The sequence below is a fragment of the Aegilops tauschii genome, chromosome 4 (assembly GCF_002575655.3).
Source record: "Aegilops tauschii subsp. strangulata cultivar AL8/78 chromosome 4, Aet v6.0, whole genome shotgun sequence".
Classification (NCBI taxonomy): domain Eukaryota; kingdom Viridiplantae; phylum Streptophyta; class Magnoliopsida; order Poales; family Poaceae; genus Aegilops; species Aegilops tauschii.
This window is the reverse complement of record NC_053038.3, coordinates 152,282,231-152,292,214: the sequence shown is the minus strand read 5'-3', so window position 1 is coordinate 152,292,214 and position 9,984 is coordinate 152,282,231. Positions and strand designations below refer to the sequence as shown.

General features: G+C 41.4%; 1 protein-coding gene across 9 annotated transcripts; it reads left to right on the top strand.

Moving 5' to 3' along the window:
• The first annotated feature begins 185 nt into the window (after positions 1 to 185).
• Positions 186 to 6,038, top strand: LOC109744083 (glyceraldehyde-3-phosphate dehydrogenase GAPCP1, chloroplastic). 9 transcript variants are annotated; one of them, XM_073496447.1, is made up of 8 exons: positions 527 to 814; positions 1,065 to 1,264; positions 1,601 to 1,713; positions 2,560 to 2,678; positions 3,921 to 3,944; positions 4,071 to 4,114; positions 4,570 to 4,623; positions 4,703 to 4,907. In XM_073496447.1, exons 2-6 carry the CDS (start codon positions 1,262 to 1,264, stop codon positions 4,112 to 4,114), a joined length of 303 nt encoding a protein of 100 aa, XP_073352548.1. In that variant the 5' UTR covers positions 527 to 814; positions 1,065 to 1,261; the 3' UTR covers positions 4,570 to 4,623; positions 4,703 to 4,907. The 9 variants fall into 9 exon arrangements, 5 of the variants coding, with proteins under 5 accessions (XP_073352550.1, XP_073352551.1, XP_073352548.1 ...); XM_073496448.1 differs by having other exon boundaries at positions 4,071 to 4,163; XM_073496449.1 differs by lacking the exon at positions 4,071 to 4,114 and having other exon boundaries at positions 186 to 814; positions 4,703 to 5,026.
• Positions 6,039 to 9,984: the final 3,946 nt, after the last annotated feature.

Sequence of the window (9,984 nt, the reverse complement as noted above, 5' to 3'; positions counted from 1 at the left end):
CAAGGAAATGTCCTGGAGCCCATGTCTGCATCTTCTGTCAGACGTCCAAATCCTATGTTGCATAGCCAGCCACATGAACAGTTTGCAAGCCATCGGGGCCCAGCAACTCCAGAGTCCTATGGAGCATTCATCTTGGTTGTCAGCCTTTTCGAGATGCATGTGCGCCCTCTGCCTGCGCGCCGCGTGCGCGTCGTGCGCTGCGCCAAAGCGCACAGCCGCACGAACCCTAGCCCCCAACCCGCAGCCGCCACAATCTTCCCTCCTTACTTCCTCGTCAACACAGGCGCCGCACCCCTCCCTTCTCCCCCTTCCCGCAGCCCCAGGAGCTCCGCCGTACCATTCGACGAGATCCACCGCCTCCCGAGGTCCATATCCACCCCAGGTCGCGAGGAAGTCGCGGGAGGAGGAGAACCCTCGTCGCAAGGAAGATGCAGGAGGAGGAGGTCAGCCGGGCGTCGCCGGCCGGAGAAGGAGGAGAGGCGGGGATGCCAGCCAAGGAGGCGGATCGCCTCGCCTCTGCTGCACTGTGAGCGCTGCCGCTGCCTCTGCATCCACCTTGCCCCGCCGTCATGGGATGAGGCTCACCATGGAAGAGCAGCCGTAGGTGCCATAACATCTAAAGAGCTGCAGTCGGGTGGAGGTGAGGATGCGTAGCTCGATTGACAAGAGCAGGGCAGTGGATTGGATTGAGGGCGCCTACATGGCCACGCCGCTGCTGCCGTCTAGAGTCGCCTTGGGCCGCCGCCTCGAGTGGCCTCCATCGCCGCCCCGAGTCAAGTCCACCACTGCCGCCAGGAATCCCGTCCCCGGCAAGGTAACTTCCTCTGAATACCTGTTCTTCCTGGTCCTATTGCCCTGCTCATTACGTGTGATGTGCCCGTGCTTGTTGTTGCCGTGTTGCGTGTGTGCGTGTTTGCTGGCTTGTTGCTGGGTGCTTTGTCTGGGTGTTGGGCTGTTGATGGCCTGATGCTGATGCTTTGCTGCATATATTTGTATAATGTTTGTGTCTTCCATGCAGCTACGAAGCTATGCTTTGTTGTATACTGACTTGTTGCTTGCTGCAGCGACCTGCTGATGTTGCTGCTGTGCTGGCCAGGGAGTGAGTCCACTGACATACGGACACAAGAGATATTCAGTTATGAGGATTATAGGATATTAATGATAGTTCAGTCATTGAGGATTCGAAAAGAGGCATCAATGCTCCAGTAGAGGTGGTATTGAAGTTGTGGCTGTCAATAGTCCTTATATTGATGCTAACTACATGGTAAGGAAATAATGCTATATGATTTGCATATTTTGTGCTATGAGATCTTCTGCAACTGAATTCGAAGTTAAAGCGTTGAACTCAGTTTTGCAGTAGTTAGTTCAATACTACTTTGTATCAAAATTGCATCAAACCATGTTGCACTGTATTTCGAGCATAGAAGCATTTACTTAACACCTAATTTTACGCAATTAGGTTCCTACCTTTTTCTGTTATTAGGTGCGACGACAAGAATCATCCAGTGGGATGTTCTACTGCATCGGAATTTTACAAATTTAATTCTGCCATTATATTCTTTCCTTCAGTGCTGAAGTTAACACCCCCTCCCTTTTGTAGGCCTATATGTTCAAGTATGACTCCACTGATGGCCCCTTTAAAGGATCCATTAAGGTCGTGGATGATTCAATACTGGAGATTAATGCGAAAAAAATCACAACCACAAGCAAAAGGTAAATATGCCAGGGTTAGCTGATTATTTTCCATATTAGTGCGGTTGATATAGATGTTGTGGTTTCTAAATATGCATGACATGTTGTCCTGAAATAAGGACATGTGAAGCAATGAAGTCGCCAAAGTAACATTATTACTTAATAATTGATATATAGTTTAGAGCCCCATGTTTTTTGCACATTCATACGGACATATAATAGCTTACAAGTGCACGCTTGTTGTACATCCCGAGTACTGGATGTTCCTTCTCTTATTTTGATTCTGATGTTCATATGTTGATTTTCTGCGATGGAGGGAAAGGAGAAGTCTGAATGTGCCAACAAGTAGCGACCAGTGAGCTATTGTCTATGATTGGCTATGGGAGGAGTTGTCTTGTGCTGCATGGGCATCTTGCAGATCGATTTCCTTGGTTTGATGTATCTCGGATTCTGATTAGTCTTTGATTTCCCACATTTGTTTGGATGTTTTCTTTGCACCAAGCACCATGCTTTTTGATCACTGGTCAACTTGCACAGTACTATCTAAGCATAGTTGTTGGTTCTGAGCTTTTGCAGCACATAACAAATTCTAGCTTTCAAGGAATTATGATATTGGCCATTTCCACTGAACATGAAGAGGGCGCATGTACGGACATGTAGAAACTGGAGTAAATTAACATAATCCCGTAGAATGTAGTCTGGGAATAGTACGCCAACTCAGTGAGGCAAGTACTGGCCTGTTTTGCCATCCCTGTGATAAATGAAAGTTAGTTTAGGTAATCTTGGTTATAAAATCATTTTCTTAAAGTTTTAACTTATAACTGGACAGAAATTGTTATTGCACCTGAATATTTGATTATGAATCAGTAAGAGGAAATGGGGCGTTGTTAGGCGGGACCTTGCCACTGTTGCCTTGGGTTTTGGCTTCGAAGCACCACCATGTATGGCTAGCCTTCCATGGCTACATCGAGGGTCCCAATCTGCAGGTGAGCTCTTCTTTTCATCTGCAGGTTATGACTATAGTTTGTGATTCATGGCTACTATAGTCCTTCCATGGCTAAATCTCCACCTCAATGAGATTGTAATTGTGCCAGAAACAGACTAGGCTAAATCTCCTCCTCAATGAGATTTAGTTTGTGCATTAACGACTATAGGTTTCTTATTGTTTTGGAGTGGTCTGCTTTCATTTTCTCCAGTTCAGTCATGTATTTCTTTGCACCCATGTTCGCTTCAGTATTCCCTTCCGATTCTCACACTTTGGTTGCGGCTTCTTTGTTTATGTTGGAAGTATTAGACAGATAATTTGTTCATTTAAGTTGTCTCCTCTTTGTCCTCTTGTGTCACATTAAATCATGGTATAATAGATAATTCAGTTAACTGATTGTTTGCCATATTAGTGCAGTTGATATAGATGTCATGGTTTCTAAATATGCACGACATGTTGTCCTGAGATAAGGACAGTGAAGCAATGAAGTGGCCAAAGTAACATTATTACTTAATAATTGATTCATAGTTTAGAGCCCCATGTATTTCGCACATTCATACAGATATATAATATCTTACAAGTGTATGTTGTTGTACATCTTGAGTACTACATGTTCCTTCTCTTATTTTGATTCTGATGTTCATATACTGGTTCTTACTGAATTCTGGCGTTGATTCCAATTTTTTGCGGAACTCCAGGACCCCGTGCAGTGTGCATTGGACAGTGTTGTGGAGGGTCCAATTTCCTCATGATTTAAGAAGCTCGGTGTAGTACCAAACATAATTTGAGAACACTGGCTTGTTTTGTAGTCCATTCCCAGCACATGTGTTCGGAAGACTGGACACTTCTTGTACTTACTCGAAATTTTCTTTTCATAAAAAGTTCCTTGGAAGGGATTGCAAAGTTTAACGAGCATGTCCCTTTTACATCTATTTACAGTGTGTTTTCTTTTGGTTTCACCACATTTTTAGGTTCACATTTTTTACAGATTGCGTATATTATAGGAGGCATTGATGATGAAACATGAATGCCCGTTGTTCTTGTCCGCTCCTGATCTCAGTAGACCTGTGTGATGTGCTCTTGATCCTTTCTCTCTTTTTTATTAAATGAATCTCTGACTGAGGAGGACATGTTCTTTAATTAGATTGCAATCATGAAACTTCTTTTGGGTTTTCTTATTGTACAATACAAAGCTTCCAAATTGTTTGATCCTGGAAATAAGTTAGCAAATTTCTGTGTGCAGTGAGCTGGGAGCCGGGGTCATCTGGTACTGTCCTATCACTCATTTAACTATCTTAATTTGTTCACAAAACTCCTTCTGTAGCTAAGATTTCTTTGTACAACACGTACTAATTATTGGTCTTATTCTTAAATCTTATTTCACGTTATTCAGCTGCAGGCTGGGTTAAGATTGTTTTTGTGCCAGAAACAGACTAGGCAATGCTCTAACCTTGGCAGCAAAAATTGTCTAAATTCCGTAAATAAGGTCGTGGAATATCTTTGAATACGTTCATTTAAATATCTTGAGTTGACCTGTATGGGTTGCTTCTGTGCACACTCTCTTTGATATGAATTTCTAGGAGAGAAATTCTTTCATGGTAATGATGTATTATTGATATTTACTCTGTTTCTTAGGCCTATAGGTTTCTTTTTGTGGGATGCAATTACGGCACCACATGAATATGATCCTTGAGTTGCATATTATTGCCCTTTTGGACATAGGCATGTGCCATGTAGTATAACATTTATAAAGAATGTCTTGGAAATTGTAAGTAGATGATTACGGTTACCCTGTAACTTTAGGAGTAAGATATATATGGTGATTGAATCTAGAGATGCTTGCTAATCTATAACATTAAGATCCAGTCACGTGCAATATGTTTTATTCACAGAAACATGGAATCAATCTGGCTGAAAGTAATCATCTTATGGCGTGGCATGAAGAGGTAGTTCACAAACCTCTGTTAGGTGCTCCATCCTTTGTCACTCTGGTTTGATTTCCTAATATCTGGCTTCTCTGAACAGATGTGTGCAGATCTGAGAAAGAAGAGGAATAATCCAGCAGAAGAATTTGGTGAATAAGAACAAGTTGGCATTTCTCTCTTGTGAACACAGTCATGCCTGCCTTTTGATTTTATTGTTTGTACTAATGCAAACAAGAATTCTCTATAGTTCTTGATGCAACACCGCTAATTACTCAATCTGCAATACATGATTATTTCTGGGAGAAGTTTAGTGCATGAATTAGCATTCTGTAAAGTCCGTCTAAGCTCATTTCTCTAGGCCAGGATAGATTTCTCAATGTCATTTTTGGGATTGTTTTAACACTGAACAACATTGCCAGGTCAACCGTTTCTCATGTCTTTGTCATATCTGTAGGTATTGTGGTGTCTCAATTTTGTCACCAGCCTCTTTCACCGACCTGTAAACTATCTGTCTCGAGGTCTCCCTAACTGTATTTTGGGTTTAGAAAAATAAATAACTATTTTTGGACTTATTTTTGCATCAGCTACTTTGTAGGTATTATGTGCGTTGTTAGGGATCTGATATCATGTAGTTCCAGGGATTTCAGATGGTCTGGTCAGTCCATTGTTCTTGCCATGTGATACTTTCTCTCATTACTGTGATCGTCAGTGCTCTTGACATCGGTTACTTTTTCTTATTACTGTGATCGTCAGTGCTCTTGACATCGGTTCTTCTTTATGGTTGCCTTCCCAGTGCACTTTTATTACTTCTAACATATTAATTTTAATATGCTTGATTGACCATATTATATATTTCACTTCACCGGGTGGTTGGTGGAAGTGTTGGTTAAAATATTTTGGCTAAAACATTGTCTCTAATTATCAAGTTTATACAGTTGAATCTTCTTGATTGACTATTTTGTAGTCTGCTCTTAGTTGTACAATATTAATTCTTAAAACTGGATAAATTTAATGAGTTGTTTCACTGTTTTCAAATAGGTAGCTTCAGCCCTCACTGTGTCCTGAAGCTTATTCTTACTGCCTTTTCAAATAAGTTTTTTTCCTTGGCACTACTGCCGCTGTGTACAGATGGTTACTGAAAGAAGGATTCAAGCAGCATACCTTCACTTGACAGATGCTTTAACCGCAAGAACTGTTGTTATTTTCTTTTCCTTTCCTGCAATGATGGTAGTTCTCCTTTGATTCTAGAAACCACAAAGGAGTGAAGGGTAGAGATATCCATTGTCGTTGAATTGGTGGGATTGTCGCCAAGTTAGTGTTGCAGATTGTTTCTATTTTAGAGCAAGAAGCCAAATCATGTTGTTCATTTTAAATCTTGAAAAACTTGTTTACTGTCACTTCTATATCTATTATAAACTTTCGTTCCTGGTGTGGTACTTACCAATCTTGGTTCGCCCTTCCATTGCAGTAGACCAATGTCCTTGTTTCTTCAAAAATAATAATAATCTCATTTCATGTTTGCACCTATATTATAGTAGAACTTGTCATAAACATGCCGTTGGGCATTATCTGTCCAATGCGCTTCAAATAAGAAGAGATAGCTATAGAGAGTGGCTCCATCACTGAAGAGATGACAAACGTTGTGCAAGGCATTGTTCGTTCAGCTCATTTCAAAAATTAAGAAATTACTCCCTCCGTTCCTAAATATAAGTCTTTTAGACATTTTAAATGGACTATAACATATGAATGTATGTAGACATATTTTAGAGTATGATTCACTCATTTTGCTTCGCATATAGTTCCTTGTTAAAATCTCTAAAAAGACTTATATTTGGGAATGGAGAGAGTACAATGCATGTGACCTATGAAGAGGTTGTGAAGGACAAAATGCTATGGAGTTTACCAACAACGTACCAAGGGCAAGCGTGACTTTGGATTCCTAAGTTCCAGCTAACTTAGCAAAATTGTGTAGATAGAATGCCCGCATTTTGAAAACTCTATTACATAGTTTGTGGCTACGTTTATTTCAATTTTCATTATTAAAAGGATCCTTATTATTGTAAACTTTTCAAGCATTTATTTTCAAATAACTTATGGTTTGAAATGAGACTTTGCGCCATTTGGCGCAATGGGTAATGTTATTATACATTTTACCGTAGTCAGCAAGCCTTCTATTCTTATTGTAGACAACAAACCTTCATTCTTTTTTTTATGAAGGTGGGTTAATTTGTTACCTTATGTGCCCGCCCACAATTAAACCAATTAAATCATGGATTTTTTTTCAATGTGTACATAGATTCAACGAGTCTCTGCGCCATTTGGCACAATGGGTGGCATGTGGCCCTCTCACATGCTTATGCATACAAAGAGGTTTCTTTTTGCAAATAGAAAATAAAAGTTTGGTGCAAACGGTGTTAAAAGAATATATCCTTAATTGGTCTTTACGTATTATACAAATATGTTTTTTAAAAACTTAGAATTCTCATCGTGATAACCATATTTTCGGCTAAAACAATGCTTCCTTTGCTGGTTTGTATATGTTAAACAAATACGCTTTTATTTCAAACTCAAATTTCACAACGATAAAATTTTTTCAATGACATGGTTTAAAATAGGTTTTCTACTACCAATGTCTGCAAAATGAAACTATTTTCATCGACAACATGGTTTTAGCGGGTCTCTGCGCCATTTGGCGCAACGGGTCAACTAGTACTTGGTAAAGGGTGGAAGGCTCAGCCTTTTTCCTGGTGTTTTGTTCCACTCTTGCTGCCCTAGTTTCCGTCATATCGGTGTTATGTTCTTTGATTTTGTGTCCCTAACACGGTGAGGGTTTATGGCCCCTTCTTGATAGTTCGCTTTGAATAAAACTCTTCAAGCAAGGCCCAACCTTGGTTTTACCATTTGCCTAATAACAACTAAAACTTGCATATGGACTTTTCGGACCCCGAGGACTTAATCAACCCCCCCGGGCCAGTGCTCCTCATGAGTGTTGGTCCAAAATGGCAGTAGCGGGGGCCACCAACGGGTGTGCCAGCCGGAAACTTAGCCAATCCGATCGTGGCACGAGACGAGATACGCGCGGCTACTATCAGGGTGTCGGCACGTCGGGAGGTCTTGCTGGACTTGTTTTACCATTGTCGAAATGTCTTGTGCACTGGGATTCCGAGTCTGATCGGAGGGTCCTGAGATGGAGGATTGTCTCCGCGGATCATGAGCTTGTAATGGGCTAAGTTGGGACACCCCTGCAGGGTTTAAACTTTCGAGAGCTGTGCCCACGGTTATGTGGCAGATGGGAATTTGTTAAATATCCGGTTGTAGTGGACTTGAAGTAAACTCAACTAAAATACACCAACTGCGTGCGTAATCATGACTGTCTCTTTTCGGGTGCATTCGAGAAGAGAACACGGTTGGGTTATGTTTGAACGTAAGTAGTTCAGGATCACTTCTTGATCATTACTAGTTTGCGACCGTTTGCGTAGATTCTCATCTTACTCTTGTAATCGTAAGTTAGCCACCATATAATGATTAGCCGCTTGCTGCAACCTCACCATTTATCCATTCCATACCCATTAAGCTTTGCTAGTCTTGATACCCATGGTAATGGGATTGCTGAGTCCTCGTGGCTCACAGATTACTACAACAACAGTTGGAGGTACAGGTAATGCGATGAACTGACGTGAGAGCGATGCTTTGTTGCTTTTGGAGTTCCTCTTCTTCGATCAAGGGATAGGTTCCGGGTCGGGGAACCTGGGATTAGCAGGGTGGATGTCGTTCTTCTTTTTCGTTTGATTTCATCCGTAGTCGGATCCTGCTCTTCTGTATGATGGCTGCTATGTATTGATGTACTGTTGTATTCATGTTGTAGCTTGTGGCGAGTATAAGCCTTCATTTTGTATTCTCATCTATTCAGTACATGGTATGTTGTAATGATATCCACCTTGCTATGCGCTCAAAATGCGATTGTGCCCCGATCATGAATTCATCACGTGATTGGGATAGAATCGCATCTTGGGCGCTACATCAGATCTTCTTCCCCACCTTCGACAGTCACACCAGCATCACCATCCTCCACGTCCAACCCAATGATGCTGAGGTCGACAAGGCTATGCCAAAGAGGTTGTACACTCGTCGCATCACTTTCTTACTCTGCATTCAGGTCGATCCCTCAGGGATCCTTTGCTATGGAACTACTATGGTACTACTATTCGTGCATTTGGTTAGAAGGAGTGGAGCAAAGCAAAATTGGAGGATTTTTTTCCTTTGGTGTCTCTTTCAATGAAAAAAAGTAGGAATTTTAATATCCACTTGGACGTCCTTTTCAAATTAATATGCATGAATAACAGGACTAATTGCATTACTAGCATAATAAGATTCTTACTTTTTTCTTTTTCACATGGTTTGACTTTAATTTGACCATGTTTCTCCATTCCTGTGTTCTTCCAATTCATTTGAACCAAACATCCAGGTTGACAGAAATCCTATGTTTCCAAATGCTCTGTTTTGCACGTGCATTCCTATCCTATTCCTGTATTTTTCCTGTCCCTGTGTTTATAGAATCCTCCAATTCTAAGGAGCACTTACAAATTTACTTCATTTTCAGATAGGCGTCAAAGAAAACTCCGTGTGTTATGTCCTGCTCCTGTCGTGCCATCATCCACCCCACCTGAGGTGCACCATCGACAGAAGCGTTCACTGCAGCAGAGATTCCCAGCAGAATTTCTTTTGTCGCCTCAGATCATCTTCCCCGTTGCTGGCAGCCACGCCAACTGCATTACCATCATCGACTGAGCAGATGAACCTGAGGACTACACAGTTCCGGAAGAGAGGTCGCACTCTTTCGTGTTTGTTTACGTTATACATCGGTTATTATTACTTACTACCTTATCGTTCAAAGTTGAGTTTTAAAATGCCCATGGGGCACATATAGAGGTAGCAACAAATAGTATCTATCTACTATCTGGTTCATCTGGGGTCTTCTATGTGGTTCATGTTGGGTGGGCAACAAACAGTAGATAATCCATTGTCTATCTTTTTAAACTGAACTATAATCTACCTGCTATCATTAGTTTTGGATCTATCCACTCGTTTGTTACCATCAGTCTTGATTTCTGCATGCACCCCTTAGGCCTTACAAAATCTAACTATTTTTTTATTATGCATGTCAGTTATTGTACACAATCATACTGAACATGTAGAGAAAAAGAGAAGGCCGTTGCGTGGGAATATAATGTCATGCAGACGCCGCTCCATGGTGGGCGAAGTGGCCCCCTCCCGCCATTCCAGATTGTATTTAAGAGGAATATAACTGTTCAGACGGGGATTCAGAGGGAGCCGACCAGTCCTATTTACCGCCTGAGGTGTTTGCTCTAACCTGGCATGCTG